Source organism: Cottoperca gobio, chromosome 22, assembly GCF_900634415.1.
Source record: "Cottoperca gobio chromosome 22, fCotGob3.1, whole genome shotgun sequence".
Taxonomy (NCBI): Eukaryota; Metazoa; Chordata; class Actinopteri; order Perciformes; family Bovichtidae; genus Cottoperca; species Cottoperca gobio.
This window is the reverse complement of record NC_041376.1, coordinates 10,334,159-10,358,030: the sequence shown is the minus strand read 5'-3', so window position 1 is coordinate 10,358,030 and position 23,872 is coordinate 10,334,159. Positions and strand designations below refer to the sequence as shown.

At 40.9% G+C, this 23,872-nt stretch overlaps 1 protein-coding gene and 1 long non-coding RNA gene across 3 annotated transcripts in view; both read left to right on the top strand.

The window, feature by feature from the left end:
• The first annotated feature begins 827 nt into the window (after nt 1–827).
• The window catches only part of itpk1b (inositol-tetrakisphosphate 1-kinase b), a 29,238-nt gene continuing 6,193 nt past the window's right edge, over nt 828–23,872 (top strand). The window contains exons 1-5 of one of the 2 annotated variants that reach the window (XM_029460290.1): nt 828–993; nt 1,642–1,792; nt 5,320–5,344; nt 13,342–13,467; nt 18,327–18,444. In XM_029460290.1, coding sequence (XP_029316150.1) covers nt 1,698–1,792; nt 5,320–5,344; nt 13,342–13,467; nt 18,327–18,444 — 364 coding nt within the window. In that variant the 5' untranslated portion in view covers nt 828–993; nt 1,642–1,697. Of the gene's footprint in view, nt 1,137–1,641; nt 1,793–5,319; nt 5,345–13,341; nt 13,468–18,326; nt 18,445–23,872 lie in introns of both variants that reach the window. The other variant, XM_029460289.1, reaches the window with a different exon arrangement.
• LOC115027171 (uncharacterized) lies at nt 10,192–13,320 on the top strand. The gene is made up of 3 exons (XR_003834358.1): nt 10,192–10,410; nt 10,496–10,553; nt 12,625–13,320. It is a non-coding gene; the product is annotated as an uncharacterized LOC115027171 (long non-coding RNA).

The window sequence follows — 23,872 nt, the reverse complement described above, 5'->3', positions numbered from 1 at the left end:
GATGGGCAGTTGTATAATATATCTATTAATTTACACATTCCTGCATTTGGCAGTTTTGTTACTTTTATCCTGGATAATGTGTTTAACTTCTTCGTATTTCTCTAATATTGTAGTTTGCTCTTCATTTGTAAAATGTGACGCTCTGCTGACACTTGTCCCTGTTTGTGATTGGTCATACACAGCAAAACCCGCCCCTTTTATGTGAACGCGCTCACAGTCAGACTGAGATTTAGGTTGATTTAGCGAGGTGATAACCACCGGTGTAGGACCATTGAGCAGGGTCCCGGTTGTTAGGGTTAGTTAGGCCAGATAACTAAAAGATATCCTGAACAGTAAAGAGATGGTAGACCAAATGTGCCGGGACAGAGCTCCTAATTCTGGATCCCGAGAGAAAAATAAAGTAATTCTACTCTTCTTTGTTGGGCACCTATAATCGGTATCTTTCACCCTAATGATGAAAACACATTGAGCTGTTAAAATTAGGATTAAACAACTGCTTAATAAACACCCCATATATACATTTATATAAACACCAATTACACTCTTCAGAGTCTCTTATCCTGTCTGTGCACTGTTGTTGATGTACGTAGAGTATAAACTATGAGTCAATGAATCAATTAGTAAACATACAAAACAAAAAATAAAATAAATAAGTAATTGTTAATTAAAAATACAATCCCATCAGGATTTGCTGATGGGATCTGTCTGTTAAATTACTTAAACATGTATATCTTTGGGTTAAGGACTGTTGACCACACACAACAAGATATATGTGAAGTTGAGATGGGCATCAACTACTCAAGAAAAATAATTTGCACGTTAATCGATAATGAAAGCACAACGTCACGTGAAATCAGGACAGACTGCGATTCAACAGACGGGAGGGGTATTTTCCGAGGGGCTCGTGAAGGCGGCATCAGTCTCCTGGATCCTGGGTGTGTGCAGGCAGTTCAATCTAGAGACTGAGGGAGAAAGCACCAGGAATATCTCAACGTGAGTCCAGCTGAACCTGTCATCTGTCACCTTGTTTGAAAACGTATTCTCCTTCTCCACCGGACGGACCGAGAATGGGAAACTATCCGAGCTAGTTTCTGAAGGGGACACACATTCAGGGGGAGCTGTGCTAAAACTGTCAGGTTAGTTAATGCTAGCTCACCACAGCCCCTCTTTTGACGTAGTTACCGTCCAGTCAGTTGTTTCATCTTTTAGCCAACTAGCCGCTAGCTAGTTATTTAATTTGATATTTGGAAGTGGTATGAACCTTTTCGGTTATTCAACGTTGGTCAGCCTTGTTAGCAAGCTAGCTTACGTTTCCTAATTGCCAACGGTTAGCTATGCAGACTGTCACTGCCCAGCTTGCTAGCTAACATTAGCAGTTGAGGTTAGCAAAACGGGGCAGTGTGTGTGGTTCGCTGATGCTGAACTACAGTCACTGTAATAGTACGTTAGGAAACTAGATAATGTGAAATATGAGGGCGCTAAGCTCCATGAGGAAGACTAGTAAGGGTCGAAAGCGCCACTTCTGGCTGTGTTTGAGTAACGTAACGCAAACCGAGTCGTGGACTTGAGTATTCCCTTCTTTGCCTGCTGTCGTTGTACGATTAACGTCATAGTTTGGTTTCCTGTTTTTCGCCTGTACAGGTTGAGCCTTCAGGCACACCATTTACCTCCAGAGAAGGAACCGGAGCACAGTGGAGATGCAGACCTTCCTGAAAGGCCGGAGAGTCGGCTACTGGCTCAGCGAGAAGAAGATGAAGAAGCTGAATTTCCAGGCCTTTGCTGATTTGTGCAGGTGTGTATGGATAATAACACTAATGTAATTTAATTTAATGCGTCCAAGTCAAGCGATTGTTGAGGAACTACCTGAAAGAGCTCCACATACCGTTGTTTAATACACTGTTGTTTAATACACTGTTGTTTAATAAGAGATGTGCTGACAGACACTGCACTTCCATCCTATGGCTCTATGACATAAGAGACTGATTATCATCTCTTCTCTAAACCCTTTGCCGTTTTCGTTTGAACTTTTTTTTATTTCATACTTTCACACAGCAGCTGAGACTTCCCTGCTTATGTCTGTTTTCAAGCATTTGAGGTTTTACTAGAAGCACTGTTGATAAGACCTGTGGCTGCTGTGCTTCTTTTCTTATGCATGCCCCAAGGGAAGGTGGACACTAGCAAAAGTCAATTTAGTGTAGTGGAGTTTAGTTTGTCATGTCTTGAGTCAGTGCCTGTTGAGACAAAGTAGGAGTACGGAATGTTTGTAGGTAGAACTGTTGATAGTGGCCTAAGGCGCATGTGTAACAGCATAAGCAGCTAAAACAGGTGTTATTATTTAGTTAATTGTGTTGAAGCATAACACTTTAGGCATGTGTTTGGAATGAGAAAAATAATCTCTGCTGATGTGTTGATAACATATCTAAACCAAAATATGTGCTCCTATCCCACAAAGTTACCTTTGACCATTATAGTATCTTATAATTATTGACCAGACCAGTCTTGGCTTTGTGTCTCTAGTTGTGAGATGTTTTATTTGTCTACAAAAAAGAGACTTATCTGTTGAGATACATAGTCATAACATGAATTTGTTCAAGGGTGTATTTCCACTGTAGCAAGGATTTGTTCTCCAGCTTTGAGAGGCATAGCTATATGAGTGTTGTATGTATGTTATATTGTTGTATCTTATCCTTCTACAGGCCATGCAAAATGTTATGTAAGGTCTTATAGAGTAGGCACTGGATTTTCTCAGAAGAAGTGAACTCTCCTCATTGATTTAAAATAGCTGCTGTAAGTATACTGGATTGGGGAATGGCTCCAAGGTATAGCAGCAGCCTTTTCATCTCTCAATGCAATGTTGCCTAGCTGCCTGTGCTGTATGAGGGCCGTAATTATCCTAAAAGCAGAAACAATCATAGTGATTTACAGTGAGAGAGAATGGAGAAAACATTTTATAGTCTTCAGTCATTTAAATTACCACAGGTGTGCCCTGTTAGGTCAGGTGTGTTGTCACTCGGTGTGCATTATAGTAGGCAATTGCTTCCTACCTTTTTTGAGAGGGTTGTTGCCTCACAAAGCGACCTGGTTTGGCCAGCACAGATTACCACACTGTAATCCACAAAACATTTTTAATCTCTTCATAAACCTCCAAGTAACACCCCCCTCCCTGCGTGCTGACTACTCCATTCTTCCCCAAGAGCTGGACTGAGGGTTGTTTAATATAAAGAGCGGGGGCCAAGTGTTAAGAAGTGGTGTTTGTGACAAAAGATCAGGTCGCATTAATAGCTTTTATACAGGAACAACAACATTCCAGCACATTAAAATGGAACAGAGCCACAAAGTAAATGTGGGCGTATCATGTATATGATCACCACATGACCTTTCCCCAGTCAACCATTGAAACTGGTTCTTCTTTTCCTGACATATACCCTTATCATATGCCATGCCATGTTATGAAGAAATGGTTTCCATGGCAGTATCACACTCTTTGAATTTGATTTCATGCCCCTTGATTTTACCTAACAGATAGATACTTGTAAGGCTCTGTAATCAAAAATAAACCAATTGTTTCATCTTAACATAATGTGCCAGTATCATACTCCAATAGTGACTAAGCAGGGTTTATCCCTCTCATCATGTGGCCTGCAGCTGACATTGTGAGTACTTCAGTGTGGGTCTGGCCTGTCTCATGCAGCTGGATTTAAGGGATTCCTGCTGGTCTGAGCCACTTGGGTTTGTGTTTGTGTCCCATTGGCCTTGTACAGCAATTAAGAGGCTTCCTACTGACTCTCGTATACCTGATTTGGAAAAATGCAATGCCCTTGAGATCAGCTAGCCTCAACGTCTCTGGATAATATGAAAATATTGTCACTTTGTCCTGTCAAGGCCAAGGCCACTCTAGGACAACAAATCTGATGAGATTATCTTGAGCTGCACCCACTGTATGCTTGTATGTAGTCTTTCGCCAACATGATACAATTAACTGCAGTGATGGGAGGACTGATTATTAAAACCTGTGGTGAATATCACTTCAAAATCTATTATCATGTAAAAATACTGGTTGTGTTGATTTCAAGGAACAGACGGATCATCTTTCTAACAGCCCAAACAGGTAATGCTGCTTCACTTGGTTGGTCTACTTTATTTGTCTCTGCCCAATGTTTGCTCGATCTCGCCGACACATTCTGAAATACACCCACGTGTAAACTTCGTAATCACTTACTGTCATGCAGTACAATATTGTCTAGGGTGTGCCATAAATACCTAACTTTAGGGTTAGAGTTTATGGATATATGATACTACGTGTTAGTAAGAAAGGGTGTAGTAAAAAGTGTCTTATTTTTCATTACACCTCCATATTCTTCGTGTCAAGCCTATTAAAAAAAGTTCTGACCTTGGCCTGCTTCTCTGCTGGCTCTTCTCATTCATCCCTTTCATTCTGCTTGCTGTGTAACAATATATGAGAGCAGCAGACGATCCCAATATCTGAGATGGGACGAAACTAAAGGCCCCGTTCACACCACATGAAACACGCCAGCTGCAGTATTAAATATCCACATTGTTGTGAAGCGGTGAATGGCTGCACTGCCGTTACCATGGGGCTGTAACCTCAAAAACAACTGGGCTGGACAGGCTGAGTTGGTTGTGGTGCTGGACTGGTTTTGTACTCCTTGTAGAGCTGCAACGATTAGTCGACTAATTAAATATGTTTTGATGATTGGTTAATCGTTTAAGTCATTTTTAATTCAAAAATGTCTCTGCATTGCATTTCTAGTAGAATATTCTCCAGCTGTGGGATGGGATTTTCAGTCACAGTGGCCCTACTTTGCTGTCTTGCTTCAGACAAATTTACTGAATAATTACGGTTCAATGCTCTTTTAGTTTTTACATCTAGACACAGATGGGCTCATGTCAAATTGGTTAAGACTTTAGTGAGTTTCTGTTTTTTCCCCTCTTGGAACTGTTTTATTCATTCACATTATAAAGGAAAACCAACTCCAGTGAGGGCGACTGATCTTTGACATGGCATATATTTTATCAAATGAAAGTAAAAAATAAACTGCTGTCTTGTCACTTTCACTATGCAAGTAAAACATATTTGTTACACCACTTAGCTTTGTGTTGGTTAATCTTCTTTCCTTCCTCTGAGACACTGAAAAGAGGGCACAGAAATCCCTACCTCAGCCTGACACACATTTACATAACGTCTTGCATTTTATAGCTTTTAGCTACTTTCGATGCATGGCAGGTCTATTTAAGACTGACATCTTTCAGTTTATTTTTGGCCAAATTAATGACTGTTACTTTTGTCTTATTTTTCAGGAAAAGAGGAATAGAAGTTGTTCAGGTAAGTGGACAACAACATTTTTTTTCTCTGAATGTTTTTTTTGTTATAAAAGAAACAAAATTATTTTTTGTTGTATATCCTGTTGAGACACAATTGTTTTCAGATTAGATGCCCTGAGGTAGAGTTGGAACCAAACCTTCTACAAACCCAATGTAGTTGCGTCACAGTCTTGATATTTTCAGTCTGTAAGCATCATCGGGGACAGTCTACCAGGCCATGTTCATTGTTAAGCTGTGATGCAATTCATCTCTGCACAATATGGCCTCAGCTCTTTAAACTCTTGTTGTACGTCAGAGGAAGCTACTGTAATTGGGGCAGTGACTAATAATTGAGTGTAAGTGTTCAGGTGTGAGTATGTGTGGTTGGAACTTTCAAAAGCTTGTAGAAGTCATTACATTATCTGACATCAGTCACCTACACCAACAGCAAAATTGTTATAACATAAAACAAAAATTGCATAAATGTGAATTACTACAACTCTTAACAGATCGCTTAGTACAGTCACGGTTATGACAGTCAAGGTTTTATTCTGTATAATGTGGATGTACTTAAAAGAAATTACTACGTAATTACTTAGCTCAAGTAAAAGAGGTGTTCAGTTATGTTCATGTAAATACAAGCCCCAGGGAAGTAAAGACTGCTGTCATTAATGGATATTGGGCACATTGAATAAGTAAACACCGCACATACAGCAGCATAGTAACAATTGTTACCAAGTCCTGGGAGCTCAGTGTTGACAAGTACTTGTCAGTTAAATTGCTTTCTGCAATTGAGGAGGAATCATCCTGCCTTTTCTCTCAGTCTTTCTCTGTTTTTCTTGTTTAATGCTGTCTCTTGTCGTCTTGTCTGGGGGGGGGGCTTTTTTTCCCCTTTGCTTTGAGGTTATTTTTTTCCACTTTGCTTTTGAGGTTATTTTTTTCCTTTCGCTGTGCTAACGATATCAGCACACCCAGAAAGAGCCTTGTCCTGGGAATAGTCCCAAAGTAAGCAGGGCTTTGTTTCCCACTGTGCATTCAGTCACTCCTGGGAGAGAGGATCCTCAAAAACCCTCATCTAGGGTACCCAGGGACTTGAACAACACTCTGGCCTTCCCCATAATAACTTTGTTTTTTTCCAGGACTACCTGTTGTCCGTTTTTTTTTCTCCGTCTACAAAACAGCATAAACTCTCCTTATTTTTTACCTTTGCTGTTATTGCCAATTGAGAAAGCTCAGTTTACTCAGACACCCGGAGGTGGGTTTGAAATCACACCGGTGACTGCTGCCTGAGACGCACCCAATGCTAGTCAGTGCCTGTACTGTCACGGCTGCATCACAAGCGAAGATAATGGTAGCCGTTGTAATGTGTGTGTCTGTGTGTAAAGCTGTCTTCTCCTATTGCACAAGTGGATTCTGAGCCCAGCAACCCCTAGACTCTCCCTTCGACTGTTATTGCGCAATCAATGATGCGGTTTCTAATGCCAGATTATGTATTTGAAACGTTCTTATTCTATATATTTTATTGTATGCTGTATTTATCTTATCTTAAACCCAATCTTACTGATTACTAAATTAATGAACTAATCTCAACAAAGAAGAGTGATGTTTTGTTAGAGATGAGAGTTATGAGGACAGATGGTAAGAAAGGGATATCAGGAAAAGGAAGTAGTGGTACATTACACAGAAAACATTTAGCCCTAAAACTTGCCTGTCACTACTATTGCTTCAAAATGAAAGTTGTGTTTCACTGCGGATTAAGTGTTCATCTTGAGTATTCATGTTTTATTCATTTTTTAAGCTTTAAGGGTGGGTGGGAGTGTTGCTGTTATGTGGATATCAAGTCCATTTAACCTTTTCTAGAAGGATGGAGTAAAACATAGCTGCAGATTTATCTCTTGCAGTCAATTGAATCACCTAACCTTGTCCCTGTGGTCTGACAGACTAGCTAACGATAACAACTCAACCTTGGATATCCTAGGATCTAAGATAAATGAATACTAGGCTTTTCCTGGTAAAATAAACCATTAGTCATGGTGTCATTAGTCATGTTTACCTATAGTTTATTACAAGCTAATTCACTTGTGTCAGTCGAAAACACAAATTTGTTGTAAAAATGGCTGTGTGCTAGAGCTACAAGGATGAGACTATTTGATCAGCAGAAGATGGGAATTTTGAACTGTTTGTTGAAAAAAACTTACAGCATGAAGATGTGACGTTGGGATTGACAGATATTTCTACTACCTAGCATTATATGGGTTTTACCAGAAGAGGTTGGATCCTCCAGAGGGTTGTTAGTGGTTATGACGTTGCCCTGTGTGAACAGATCTTTGCTAAATATGGAGGCCCCAGGGAGCTTATTTTATATTTCCATTTCTAGTGTGGGAAAACCATCTACATGTATACTCATCAGGACTGACTGGACTGAAAAAGAACAGATGGCTCTTTTGTTTGACTTTACATGATTGCTCCTTTAGCCTCTAGCATCTTTCCACTCTAGCTCTTTTTTTTTTAAGTACCCCATCATTACGCTCACCTTTCACGTCTCTACTTTTCATCCCTTCATGCTTCCTCTCCCTTCACCAAACGATTTTTGCAGCAGCTCATCAATACTGACCCCTTAGCCCTGAGCTCATGATGGCTATCCCCCCGGTGCTCCGTACATTAGCTTGTCTGTATCACAGAGCTGATGAGATTAACTCACCAGGATCGGCCTTGAGGAAGCCATTACTCTCTCTTCGAGAGAGAACCCATCACAGCAAATGGCCATTGTTTGAGTGGGCTGTCCATAGAAAGTTTTTTGAGTTATTGTTTTTTTTATATGGTAAGTGCTTACTAGGTATTTAAAGTTCATTTTGGGCATGCTAACTGTATCACATCCACATATTGAATTTTTGGACAAATAAGATATTGTCTTTAGATGGTATTTATTGATCCTCCGGTGTACCACCACCATCCAAAGGAAGCTGATTGTTGGTCAGTTGAAATTAGTATATACTTTGTCGCTTTAGGAGTCTTGAATTCAGGGTGAAGATGATAATGAATGAGATATTCTCAATAGACCTGGTAGAGGTCCGAAACCTCTTTTCTTCTTTTTCATCCGCCATGATAAATCCACCTGCCAAACATGTCTTTAAAAAGGTTCTTAAGATATTTCACAGACATTTTTTAATGGTTAATCTAATATTATACTCAACAAAGTGTAGTCATTGATAAATGCTAAAAGGCAGTTGACGCATAAGCTTCAAGTGCACAACATAGTCAGCAGTAACTCCAGAGATGCTGAGGAGAAGGCTATTAGCCTAATGAGCTCCCATTTTGACCCTCAATATGGTTTTTGGCTGGAGATTTACAGTCATGGTGATCCCCTCTCATGTTTCGTCTTGGACATCATGTGAGGTGTGGCCAACAAGCACATCTAGTCTCCAACACATATGTTTCTCCTACACGGTCGAGTGCCGCACGTCATACTAAATAAATCATTCATCACATGTCTGTCTGCGCTCTGTGCTGCTCTGACAACAAAGTGAAAACCAGGTGAGATTAGATCCAGCTGAGGACAACTAGAAAGAGACATCTAAAGGATGAAGCCGGTCCATGGCAAAACCTCACCAGGCTCAGAGACAAATAACGGCTGCAAACAATGGTTGATACAGTTTGTGTTTACCATACTTGTACACAATTATGTTGAAAACTGAAGTACACATGTCAGCGCTGTCCCTGCTGTTTGATCAAAATCCCCATTCTTGGATTTCCCTGGGGTATAGCTTGGGCCCACCGTGAAGCTACATCAAAGCTGTAAATATATGGGCCCTGAACTACCCTCTCCCTGCAGGATCCAGCGTGTTTTCTATGCTGTCCATCACTACCATGGCCCACTGCTAGCACTCAGTCCCAGAGGGACGTGCAACAATGTCAGCTGACATTTCTGCTTTTAGCATTTAGCAGGACATCAGTGATTTTACTGCTGGCTTTTTGGATGAGCTCTAAAGCGGGGTCATTCTGTCTACGCACAAGGAGACGAGAGATTCATCCTCTGTGATGTGTCTTTGCCAGTGGGTGTTGACCCCCATGGTGTAGAGTCCAGTTTTTGTGGAGGGGCCAGGCTGTGGATGGGCCCTCTGTGTTGTGTAAGCAGCAGATTAAAAGCCATGCCTCAGCGGTGTACAGACAGATTCCCTTCCACCTAGCTCTGCCACACTGACACTGCAAGCTAGACAGAAAAGTGACTGCTTTGGTTTTTACTGACCTGCTGTACTTCACACCACTGCTCAGGTCCTGTCACCACTGCTGCTCAGAGTATTATACTGTAGACCAGTAATAGTGTGTTGAACTGGTGATATCACATTTTATCAGTGTTGACTAACCAAGACAGTGCTATTAAGTTCATGGCAGCATGTTTGTGTTTTATGCATCTGCCATATGCCACACCTGTGTCTACCACATGATTCCTGATAAACCAGCTGGACTGCCGAGACACTGAGTCACTAAAACGTCTTTATATTATTTTAATTGAACCTTACCTTTCTACAGTAGTTTGTGTAATCATACTGGTTGATTCTGATGTGATTTCAGTGTAGTATTGAATATCACCTCCTGAAACTGGTTGAGTATTCCTGTATACTTTCAACAGTGCATCATCAGTTTTTATCCACAATGCTCTAGAGAATAAATACTTTATCAGCCCCTGTCTTCTAGCTTCTGCTGCTAATTAAGTAACATTTTGTCAAAATGTTGGATAAATCCCAAAATACAAAATAACATTAATTTATATATAGACTATTTTAGCCATATCGCCCACACCTAACCTCAGCCCTCCCTTAGCTATACCAGTACAGGTGCACTCGATTTTGAAAAATGTTGTCTGTCGATTCTTGCAAACCTGCTGGAGCCACTTTGCCTTGTATACATTTTTGCAGCTCATGTTAGCGTATTGCTTTTGAGCTGAAGGACGTGTTACTACAGGCAGGTGGAATGGAGCGTGGAGGAGAATGAGATCCTACAGTGTTAAGATGGGCTGGGAAAGGCATGCCGTCTCGATGTAGCATAAGAAGCTCTTAAGGAAATGCTGCTTGACTTGAACATTACAGGGTGTGTTGCATTTCTTTGCATGTTACAATACTGTGCACAGACTTAATGATGTGTAGTATTGATTGATTGTCCCTGCTCACCATAGAAAAGCCAATATCCCAAGCCGGACTCTGATGAGAACAATGAACAAGGTCTTAGCTAATGTAAGTAGGAACTAAACTGCAGTTGAACATTTTGTTCCCTCCGATTACACCCTTTGTAAAGAACACAATATATAAATCAGCAGATATTGAACTGATTTACACCGTGCAATTGACTCTTCAGGGCAAGACCAAGGGTACGCTAATTAGTCATCTATCATCCCACTTCTTACAATTATTAACCAGGAAATGTTAGCTTAACTGACAGGTTGACTGCGGCCAACCCTAAACCAACTGAAACTCTGTACAGTTTTACAGTTCTTGCATTGACCAAACCAGTGTGACTAAGGTGTGCTCTCTTTCGGTTTGCGTACTATCTAGACAGCACAAAGGACAGTGGGGTCTTGCCCGGCTCAGGCTTTTTTGCACAGGTTTTCCTTTGTCTTTTTCCTGTAACGATTAGGCGATCCCCACTTGTTGATTAGCTACTGAGCTAGTGTTTGACTGCATTATGCAACAGCAGCACGGCGACCAACACAATTAGCTCTTTTTGACACATTCTTGCAATGTTGCTGTGATTGCTCTGGCTTCAGTTACACTGTCTCATAATTCAATTTTTACACATTCAAGAAGTCATTATGTGCTGTTAAATTATGTGTCACAGTGTTTGACTTGGTATAATAAAAGAAATCAAGACTGCTACAGTTGTATTACTGCTGTTAGGAAACACATAGCTTAAGGTTAGTTTGTCTCAACATATACTTTCACTCGTATGGCTTTTTTTCATTATTATTATTATTATTATTATTATATTATGCCTAGCCACATATTGAAGGCTACTTTATCTCGCTCTCTGATGGTCTGTCTGTCCTTCTTTCACACAACCCTGTCTCTCAAATTTAGAAGGTCCTTTATGTAGCAACAAAAAACGGGGGGAGGAAGCAGTCACAACTCCAAGCACGGTTGTTTTCTAACTTTGATAGTTGTCTTTCACACACAAACCTTACTCGACTCCCTGTTTCGCAAGAAATTGGACACATTCAGCCAGAATATAGGCCTTTTGTCAATGGGACATAGCCAGTTCACCAGCAGAGGACTTAACATTGGTTGCTTAAGCCTCGCATCTCTCTTCTATCCCATGTAATGTGTGTGCAAGCGCTGACCTACATAGTAAGTCTTATCACACTTAAAGAGCTGCAATGACTACTTGTGAACTACTTGTCCAGTGCAGTCGGCCTTTCGGCTCCGGTAAACATCAAACAAATGCTAATTTGCTGTTTTCTCAGAGGCTGTCGAATATTGTCCGGCAGTGGCTCAGTCAGTAGGGGCTTGGGCTGTGAGCCGTAGGGTTGCTGGTTCAGGTCACAGACGAGACCCAAAAAAAAAAAATGGAGTGTGACTGCTACTTGGAAAGGTCCCAGTTCACCTCCTGCCCTGCCGTGGTGCCCTTGAGCAAGGCATCGGACATCCCCCTTCCCCCCTTACTCCCATTGCTCCCCGGGCGCTAGCTGCCCAATGCTCCTATTACTAGATGGTAGTGGTACTGGTACTAGGATGGGTTAAAAGCAGAGAACACATTTCACCGTGTGTGCTGTGTGCGCTGCATGTGTGACCATTAAAAAGGGTTTCATCCCTCCAAATCTTAATATGCTCAGCGAGACGGCAGGTCTGACCAGAGGGAGAGAAAGTTTGTAACTTTCACCAGTTTGTAACTAAGATGGCACCAGCAATACATCCTGGTAGTGTAATTCAAAACAAATGCAACATAAACTCTGCTTGCATCAAAGTTAAAGCTATAAATAAAAGGGGGAGAAAGTGATTTAGAATCAGTACCCGATGCTGGTTTATAACCAAAGAAGAAGAAGAAGAAGAAAAAAGTATTAGAGCAGAACTATGAGATTGTGTGGAGAGATTACTTTTTTCTACAGAATGTCGACAGATTGGGAGTATAAATGAGGAGGGCAATGGCAGATGAATTCTTAAAAATACTCATGTTCATAGAGTTCTCCATCACACTAAGAAAAAAATAACTTAAACTGAATTTTAGAATGAATTCTACGGTTTATTCTGTAATTCTTTTCCTTTTTTTTCCTCTTTTTTTTTTTACACTCCTTGCTTTCGAAATCAATGCCAGTCAGGTGCAGCCATGATTCAGTCTCATCAATATGGTCACATCTGTACATCCTAGTCTTCATCACCTACCTAAGCATGTATAAGTACGTCTATAATGACTCATGCCCGATGCATACGATAAACTCCCCTCTGGCATTTTTCAGCATGCTAAATAAGATGAGTGACTAAACAGTAAAAGGGAAACAACTTAACCCAAATGTCACATATTAAAAATGTTTTTAACTATATAACTTTGTTAACCAACTGCAGTAAAGGATAACGTGGGGAAATGTTGGCAAGTTTAATTTGAGGTCTGAACAAACTGGGGATTTGATTTGTAAAACCTGCCGTGCTGCCTGTGAGAACATGCTTTTGATTTTGTATACTGTTGGCTTTATATTCTCCCCCTCACCTGCCTGAGACAAAATAAAGTGTCAGAGTTTTTTATTTAATTGTTAATGAATCAAATATATTTTATAACCCTTGTATTAGAGGTACCACTATGAGGTACATGGCATTACTTTTTTATTCAAATGATGTAATGCTGTATTTTTATGAATGCCGAAAGTAAAAAAATTCATAGCTTTGCAGCTAGGAGACACTCATGGCTGTTTTACAAAACAACATGGCTTTTTATAGATGATTGCTGTGGTAAACCATTTCTAAATGTAATAAATAAATACCTGAGTGGAGGAGTTTTTGCAGCATATCCCTTGACCCATGGCTGTCCTCTCTTTAGCTGGACCTCAGCCAGCCTCTGGAGGAGCAGGGTCCCCTGGACGTAATCATCCACAAACTGACTGACCTCATCCTGGAGGCTGACCAGAATGATTCACAGGCTGTTCTACTGGTGCAAAGAGTACAGGTATGCATCTTTGTCTTCCCTCGTTTTCCTCTAGTATTAGGGGATGTGTAGACCACAAGTACAGAGGTCTGGAAAAGTATCAAAAGCTGAAGGAGCGAAAGCTGGCATACAATGTCTTGTCCGATTTGTGATATTATTTACTTATTCTTTGACCAGGTAGTTTTTGATTTAAATACATATTTTTGCAGATTTCAGATTATGTTTTATGTGTATGAAAATTAGTTGTAAATCTGCTTGATTTCAGACATTTAATATCGAAGATCTTTTACTTCTTTGTTAAATGAAAAAGAAGGTTTTGTAGCTAAACATGTTTTTATATTCCTTCAAAGTGTTGTAACAAAGAATTTCAAATAATACCCAGCACTATTCTCAAACAAAACATTTACATGATCCAGTCATCACATGGCCCAGCCGCTGTCAGCACGCATGATATGGAACATTAGCTTAGCTCTTCAAATACACGTGAAATGGAGAAACAAGTGTACAAGCTCTGGATAGTGTTGTCTGTAGCTAAAAGCAGCACTGCCTCAGGCAGTAAACATTTATGGATGACAGACTTATGTTTACATGTAAATGTTCCAGTTCAAGGAATCAAACAAAAAGGCCGAAGAGCCTTAGCATAGCTCCAGGAACATACAGGACATTAGCATCTATATTTAAGCATGATTATAGTGACTTATAAAACCTGAATGCTGTTACTGAAACTTCTTTATGCGTTTTTCATGTACTTCCTGAAGTGAGAAAAATCTCACATGGATAGAAGGTCACAGCTTCAAATGTGGCACTGTGAACACACTTCAGAAAAGTGTTTGTGTGTATGTGTGTGTCTCTGTATTAATTAATCTAGCCGTGTTTTAGATGGTGAGAAAATTAATTTTGTTCTACCAGCTCTCTCTGTCTGTCTCTCTGTCTGTCTGTCTGTGTGTGTGAATGAGTCAGAGGTGCTATAATCATGATCAACGTTGTGCAATTCTGTCAATGTGTACATGGCTGCTCAATTAGGAAAGACAAACAGGAAGTCAGTGTGGAGAAATAACTTGCACAGCAGAACCTGGTCAATATATTAGCACATTGCATTTGCACACATTTATGGTACTCAAGGTTTGTGCATTTGCTTCAACATGACCTAGTTTTTTGTAAAGATTTGTGTGACAAAAAAGTGCTCCAGAAAAACTTCCCATAGTATTGGTCCCCACCTTCTACAGATGTGTAAAATTATAACAGTGGGTTTTCTCTCAGGCATATTAGAGGTGAACTTTGACCCCTACACTCAGCCTCACCTAACACACACAGAGACGCACAAAGACAAATATGTGTTTTGTACCAAATATTACATATTTCTAATATTGAATACGTATTGATAAATCATGCGAGTCTCTGTTCATATGATGTAAATGTTATATTTTAAACAAGATATTTGAAGAAGTCACATTGTTTGGGATGTGCATTATTCACACTTTAGTTTTACCATTGTGTCACATTTTAAAGACTAAACATTTATTAAATTGAAAAATGTATCCAAAAATAACCTCAAGATTCATTAATATGAAAATAATCATGAGTTGCAACACAAGTTGAAAGGCGCTATGGTTTAGGAGAACAGTGGTAACTGCAAGGCGCTTTACCTAATAGTAGCAGTTCATGCTCAATAATGGTGCTCACTTTGTTGACCTCTAGATCTCTATTAATCCAGCTCAGTGATTACAGGGTAGCGTAGACCAGGGGTTCTCAAAGTTTGGGGGCCAGGGACCCTCTTACAGGGGAGAACATTTTCCAAGGACCCCCTCATAATCGTAACACGATTAAGCATATGCATACAAACATTTGTACTCTTGGATACCTTTGGACCTATTTGTATTCTAATACTTTTCAACCTAAATACTTCAGAGCTGTTATATAGTGATATACAGAGTCCCATGTCAACTACCACTTTACTTTGTCCTTATATTCTAGGTGCTTTGTAATCAGGTGTCTTTCGTTTGGCTGGCTTCATGGCTTCGTTCTCTAACCCCTGAAGATACGTGATACATTTTTGGTATCCTGTCACTGTTCTCAATAAAGCCAACTGTTCATATAACTGTTGTCATATTTTCTCAGTTCTGCTATTTTGGGCTTAGCTGTACTCGACTATGTGGACTGACTAAAATATTTCTCCATGCCCACCATCTACCTAGCTGGCTAATAAGCAAACAAAGCAGGAACGGTATGTTGCGTCATAAGGGAACGTTGGTTTTAGTCAAACATTGTCATTCCTTCACTCACCAACTAAAGCTTGTGACTGTAGATGACGGTTGGATCGAGTATTTGCTGTTAAATCAACACCTCAGCTTTGTGGCTATTTACCTGAACACAGCTGTCATCTGTGATTACATTTTCATTGAGATATGAGCGTTGGTGCATTTCTAATACGACACAGCTGTGATTATAAATAACCTGTTGTGTTGTGGAGGGAACAAGCCTTCCTCTCTAAAATACGTCTTTATTTAAAACGAAATGTCAGGCTGTGATGTGCTCTGGTGATTCAGTGGCCTGAGGTATGAGCTGTGTGCACACAAGACTTGGGACAAATGTTATTAGAACGATTTTAGAGCTGAATGTTTATGGCCATATTTTTTATTAATTTTTTTTGCTATTAGCATCTTTTTTTATTGTCTGCTACCTAAAAATTGACAAAAGTAATACCATATACCAATTATGATTACATTTGGGAGGCAAAGTTGCAATTATATGCAGTTATTAACATTTATAAACACTTATGGAAGTAGTGTTTTTGTTTATCTTGCTGCCACATAGATGACAAACATGAAGTCTAGTGTGCTTCTCTGTGATTGACAGCTTATGTCACTTACGCTGATGTGGTAAATCACACCCATCTGGTTGTGGTTCATATTAGTAGTAAGAATGATTATCCACTTCAGGCTTAATGCCTGTGTCGTCACAGACATGGTTTACAAACAGTAGCACAGATTAGGTCCTCTGCTGACCATATTGTCTGAGAACAGTTTTCTTTCCCTATGGAAACGGATCTCCCTGGAAAAACGAACAGAATATGTGCAGTTTTAAAACCCACGCTCTTACACCCACACTGACACACGTCTGGCTCTTTTCCTCTCTAACACCTGCTAGCCAGTGCTCCTTTCCATCTCACCTCCCCCTCTAGTCTGTGTTTTTAAATGTGTTTCTTCTTCTGTGATGCAGAACTCGGCAAGTGACAGTCCTTATCAGCAGAGTATTCCTCTAAACTCTAAGATTAGGTAGGATTTTCTTTTTCAGAACCATGTTTGACTTGCATAACCACTCAACTGGCTTTGATGAGCATTGCTTGTTACATCCTGGCATATCCTACAGATGAGTCCTCCATGTCAAGGCAAAGGCATTTGTTTACATGCTGCATATGTCAGTGTGTGCCTGTATAATAAGAGTCAGTTTGCAAATGGAATTCTGTGTATGATAGTGGCGCTGTGGACTGGGCAGGCTGTCTGTGTAATGTGCTGCCAGCTCCACCTGACAGCGTTTGTGAGTCAGTAAAAATTGCTCTGAAGGATCGGTTGGCAGGGAAATCCACAGAGCAGAGATGGAAATGTGGAGAGCATGGAGAGCTGCAAAGTGGAGAGGAGGTGGTGTGGGGACAGAGCCAGAGGAGAGCCGAGAAGGGGAGTGCAGTTATGTAAAACAGCAAACCTCACGCTGACCTAACAGCCGGCCATGCAGAGATGTAGTGATGTAACCCACACAGATCCTGTGGCATACATGTCATGCTTTCTTTAGCTCACACATGTATACAGAGTGAGGCATGTTGACCCTTCAACTCCGTGTTTATATTTGTAGTTTGCCTACTTCAATACGTTTGTTTTACATTTATAATCTGTATGAATCTATTTGTTTGTCTGTCATGGCAGATGGTTGCAGCCTTAGTGTGCTGGTGTGCAGCCCCCCTTTTTGCATATTTTATGTAATAGCAACGCCCTCATTCACATTATTTTCATTATCGATTTCTAAACAATCGACTAATTATGTTGTTTAAACAGTTTCAGAACATTTTCTAAAATCTTCACCTTTTTAAGAGCCCATGGAAACGTCTACAGATAATGTTTTATCTGTAGACGTTTCCATGGGCTAAAAGTAACTTGTCAAACAATGGAGGTTTAGCAGTTTTTATTTTTCGGTACATCAACATGTGTTGAGAATGAACTTACTGTTTGTAGATGATTAACTGAGTAATGGTTTCAGTCCTACACACACTGGTTGTAGCTTTTAGTGTTGCAGTAGGAGATGTAAATGATTTTCTTTTAAAGCTGGAGTGCTTTTACCATACGGTCTATGGCTTTTAAATATAAATGAATGTCCATTACATTCAAGCCCTTGCCAAACGAGTCCAGACTATGCTGATGAAGCCTGTCGCCACCTGGGAAAGCTCACTGTGTTTCGCAGTATTTGTGATGTCTGGAGTCTGTGGCGACTTTCCCGAGCTAGCACATATATGCCGGCAGCTGATCTTGCTGCCACATCTCCCTCGCTCACCTTAAGTATTCACATGCAATTTTTTTTTACCTTAATCCTTCCTCTGAACGCAGAGTTTCTTTTATCTGGAGCATTCATTCCAGAAACTTAGCTTTCGCCATACTCTGAGCCTCTGCTCCGTCGCCAATATTGTCTCTCCCATATGGAAATACTCTCACTGCCAGAGGAGGGAGACAAAAGATCCGCACTCCAACTTTACAAATGTGTACAGTCACCAAAATCTATTTCCATCTTTTAGGTTGGGTAGCTTGACATAACCAAGTTGGGTATTGATTAATATTTCTGCATGGATTTGATATAAATAATTAAATAAAAAACATTGTTAAAATGTTTTTCAGGACTACATTGATGCCCACCCTGAGACCATCGTCCTGGACCCCCTTCCAGCCATCCGAACTCTGCTGGACCGCTGCAAGTCCTACCAGCTCATCCACAGGATAGAGAGCTGTATGCAAGGTGAGATGTTTCATGTAACTTGATGACATTGCACGTCGATCTACCACGAACTGGCTCGCAATAACCGTTTTCACGTATTGTTGAGTTAGCGGCAGACGGCGCAAGTAATTCAGCAAGCTTTCAGCAGCACTCATTTCGGAAGACATACACATATGCACGCAGTTTATTAGGTACACATGTGTTAAACTAATGCTGTCTAACACAAAAGCCTTGCACTGAAGTATTTACTGCTGGATTGTTGTATTAGACATGCATTCATTTGAGCTCGGTGTACCTAAGAAATTGGCAACAGTTCTTTGCTGTGTTACTTTGCCGTGTGGCCTGGCTCTTACTCTGAATCAATACACAGCGTGTCCTGGGTTCACATTAGGTACACATCATTAGTGTCTGTTATTCTGCCAGTTGTCAATTGTATATAACAGAAGAAGTTGTCTAAAAATAATAAAGGAACTGTTGATTCCATGGACTGTCTTCTACCTTACGAAACAGGTCTAATGTTATTAAAAGGATAGTCGCGCTAGCTGCAGGTTCTCTGTCTTTCCTCTTCACTTCCAGAGAGGAAACATGTATAACATCTGATGGCGCTGTCGCCTCCCTCTTGAATTATGTTACACGATGCTTCCGAGCAGATGTTTAATTGGTGCCGGCACGGTGCTATGATGATATATTAATTCCTCTTCTCCCTTTCACGCGACAAAAGCACCTCTCCATTTCCCCCCTGCCTGAACCCAGTATAAACTTGGCTCTGTGTAGGTTATCACTGATGGATCCGAACTTGCCTTCAAGTCGGTCCAACACCTTCCTCTGTCACTGAGGCCATAAACTATTCAGCAGGAGATATCTTTTGGCTGGAGGCGGAGAAATGCAATGACGACAGGAGCCCATTCTCTACCCACACGCACTGTAAACACACCTGTGACTCATCCACATTTCCTTTAACCCCATACATGGCAGGGAACGTAAACCTTTTAAGAATTACTTCTCAGATCGTCTATGTCTCTGGAGAGACCGCAGTCTGGTGTCAGAGCAACAGATCAGACATTTGTTTCTTAAAATAGAACCGCAAGAATACGTCTTTTTATCCAAACAGACATGATGGCTGTTACCTAACGGAGAGTATAATCTGCATCAGTCCGTCTTACTGTGTATTATGTTTGAAGCGGAAGATGGCTTACTGGCTGCATTTATAGGAAGCTTCTTTTTCACTCTGCTTCCATTAATGCAAGTGGTGCTTTCTGCTCACACTTAGGCCTGCATACCAAACCTCCCTGACAATTGTGGTTGGTTTAGACAAGCGTTTATAATCCTACACCACACCACTGTGATGGAAGGAAAAACAGCATGTGACTGAGGATAAATGCACTTTCTTCAGTCAGAAAAAAGGAATAGAGGGACTGAGAGAAATAGGTTAAGGTTAGTAAAACGGGATAGTGTGAGAGTGTGGAAAAGTCTACCTTGCTTTCTTAGGCAAAGCCACTTCCTCCTTATCAGCAGAGGCCATGGAGTCCAAGAGCAGCTGCCAAGGCAACCCAGTACTAAAAGGCCCGCCGTGCTTCAGTCTGCATTACTTAGAATAGTTCTCAATAGCAGGAAGCACTTGAGATTTACTCGTGCTTTCTCTGGAAACCTGTTTTAATCCCAAGTGGTCTCTCGAAGTTAAAAAGTCCCAGTACATTCAGCTGTTAAGCTCTAAATTGTTTAAATTCATATAAAGTCCAAGAATTAGGCTCATCTCAATGTTGTGTTTTAATAGAAAATAGCCAGACAAAGGCCACATGAGCACTAATAGATCAGTGTCACTGATTCATAGTTGTGCTTATTGAAATGCGCTGCTCTGTTGTCCAACTTGGTTTTGTATTTCCTATGTGAGCCAGAGCAAGGTAACTGTTTATGTTACTTAGTGGAATCTACTGGTTCCTGTGTAAGCTTGAGTTGTGATATCTTGGACTGTTTTTATAGACAGAAACCGTCGTCAAGTCAACTCTTCGATGAAACAAATCCTCTCTCAATGTTTTAAGCTTACTCTTCTCTAGCTCACGATAAAAGAATTCTCCTGAATACAAGTGGGATCCCAAGGAATCAAACGGAAACCTTTCTGGGTTTACTCGTATTTGAATTAGACTATCTTGATGTCCCTGTGCTAACATTAATACAAGCCTCTACAAGGACCAACAGAACAAGTGTCCCGTTTATGCAAGTGATCAATATTTAATCATAGTTTCGGCATGAGAGACAAACGCAGAGACACTTTAATACCCAAACACTCGTCCAAGTCCAATAAGTCAAGTGGGCAGACAGAATTGCCCAACTAAAGTAAAACGCCCGTCAGGTATTTGACAGTGCTTTGTCACGATCATCTCATCAAAGTAGGTTTTACCTTTTTTTTTGAGAAAACAATCACATTTTTCTTTCCAAAATAAATGACTCATAATTGATATTGGAGCGTAATCCTCTTAGAGCGCGATATTGAGAATTGCATCACTGAGCATAGCCGTGTTTGGAGTTCAATTTAAAATATTGAAAATCCTCCTGCTTGCCTCGGGGAGGGGAGGACGCAGAGAGAGCAGCAAGAGAGGATGCTGAGGTTTCTAGGAAACAAGCTCTAAATAGCAACCGGAGAGTTCAGCCTTCCACCTAAACAACACTGCACTTTATGAAGCTTAATGCACCAAATGCATGAAACCAGAGGGAATATATGATCTGAATCGTAGGTGTTATAACAGGCTTGTTAAGGAATTTGTTCTCTGTTCATTCTCAGGCACACCAGTCGTTGCAGATAAGTTTGGAGTTTATTTATTTGCACACATGAATATGATGTAACATGGAGGACAGATGAGGGGGGTGCAGCGGATGTCCCGATGAGATAAAAGAAGAAGAGAAACAAAAAAGGCAGTGTAACTGGATAATGACATTTAAAAAGTATCTCATCGAGGAGTCCCGTAAACGTCGTCCTCGGCTCCGCTGGGTCTGCTGTGAGCATGCAGTGTTTAGACAGAGCCAGAGATTGATCCTCCCCACCCTCCCCTTCACCCCCCTTATCCCTAAAGCGTCGACTGGAGCCAAGCATGCGCGCTATTACAAACTTGGCCCAACTCTTATCCACCATTCCCTCGTCTCTTTATTATAAATCCTTAACTTGGAGCTTGAAATGTTTTCCATTTCACAGGGTTTAGATTAGTTTGATGGGTTTTTTTGTTTGACAAAATTTAGCGCCATCAGTTGTTGGGAACTCAGTGATGTAATGGGGATATTTTCCCCAACAGACTGTTTTCTGAAAGACATTCTGCTGCTATTCCTGTCCTGCTAAAATAACAACTTTATGATGAGCGTGGCTGTACCAAGCACACAGATGACTGATGGTTAACCCTCCAGTCTTCCCTCTCCCAAATGTGACTTGTTGCAGAGCCAACGCTGTAATGGACCCAGCTGCAGATGGAAAGGTTATAGAGCGCAGAACAAGTATCTGCCTGTGAGAGAGAATAGGAGTATTCTGTGCCCGTCTGTCATGTACCAGCAAAAAATAGAAACATTTGAACCATGCTAAATCAGATTGAGATGCAGATTAATTCCTTTTTGGTGGGAAAATAAAAGTGTTCCTTTTAGGAAATTTAGTTTTGTACATAGTGGTCAAAGCACACGTTCAGCTGCTCTGGAGCCATTCTTTAGCTGGAGGGCACAACAACAAGGGGGATACTGGAAGAGTTATACCAGGTTATGTCTTATTGCTGTGGTGTGACAACAATATACTCACCAAAGTCATTGATAAGATATTCAAACGTGGCAACATTGCAACAACAAATGTTGGACGATCAGACCGGTTGTAAACGAGCCACAGTGGAGCCCGAGTATTTTAAACCACTGTTTCAGATAACTTTGGCTTTCCTGGGTTTTTCTTTAAAACCTGTTTGATCGCCTGACAATGTTCATTGTCCTGTTGCCTCATGACTCAGCAATTGACTGGACTAATGAATGATTACAATGTAATCTTATTCAATAATATGCCAGTTATTTTCTCATTATAATTTCCCAGAACCCAATGTCTTCAAATTGCTTGTGTTGTCCGACCAATGATAGAAACCTCAGAGACACCCAATTTAAGATATTCAGTTTAGTATTATAGAGAACAAAGTAAACCAGCAAAGGGTCACGTTTTTCACAATCTTTGGCACTTTTGCTTAAAAAATTACTTTAACTATGAATCCATTATTAAAACCGCAGCCAATTTTCTGTCTATCAATTAATCGACTAACTGTCTCCACTCTGGTTCAGTGTTATTATTACCAATAGAAATGATGGCCAAAACTACAACAATAAGCCGGAAATATCCTTTAATGATCCTTTTAATGAAGTCACTACACCGTCATGCAGACAGAGGATCCTCAACACTGGACTTCTGTATGTGTGCTGCCTTATCAGCTCACACAGCGGCAGCTTTGGCTGATTTATCCTGGAACCTGCTCTTGATGTCACTTAAGAAGATTAAGTGATAACCTTTGGGCTTTTGAAAATCTCTTTTTGCCTCATGCATCAGCTTTCATTGGTAAGTTTCCCAAAGGTGTGTGTGTGTGTGTGTGTGTGTGTGTGTGTGTGTGTGTGTGTGTGTGTGTGTGTGTGTGTGTGTGTGTGTGTGTGTGTGTGTGTGTGTGTGTGTGTGCCTGGCCTCTGTGGGAACTGTAGATGTCTGTGAGGCCCTGTGCACCCAGAGTTCAGCACTCAGTTAATGTAGGCAAATGAGATTCTCCTGACCTCATCACTAGCGGGAGCAGAGAGCCCTGCCACTGCTGAGGCCCACAGCACACAAAGACCGGCGTGTTTCTATTGTGTTTTTGTCATTAGCAATTTGCCAGCTCTTGGTTTGGCCCCCTCACTGATTTCCTGTGGAGATATCTCCAACCAGCTGCCTTATCACCCTTATGTACCTACTGTAGAGCGGAAATTACCGAAGGCTGAACATTAATATAGATGCATCCTGAGCCCTGATATGGTGAAGTGTGACGGAGCTGCAGGATGTTTGTTATTTTCACTCTTATCGGAACTTACCGACCTGCCGCTACAGGATGTGATGTGAAAATATTATGTATACAAACACGATGTGATGTAAAAACATGGTGACGAGAGGGGTGAGAAAGAGGCGGAGTCTGTCCTGGCCTCAATTGTGTTTGCTTTGGTTATGGCTGAGATTATATCTTCTAATTGCCTCTGCTTTGTTCGCTGTTTGGGTGTCTAGTGAGCGATCGATCACGTCCATTAGTCACGTGATGCATCTGGTGACTGTGTGATGTCCTCAGCTGGTTTGACCTGTCTGTAGTTCCTCATGAGATTGTGTGTCTTCCTGTATTTCAGCATTTGCCTGTGTGTGCTGTTTGGGAGGAGCAGAAGGGCTTGGCAGCTTTCTGCTTTATTTATTTGAACAGGAGTCACTTGTCCC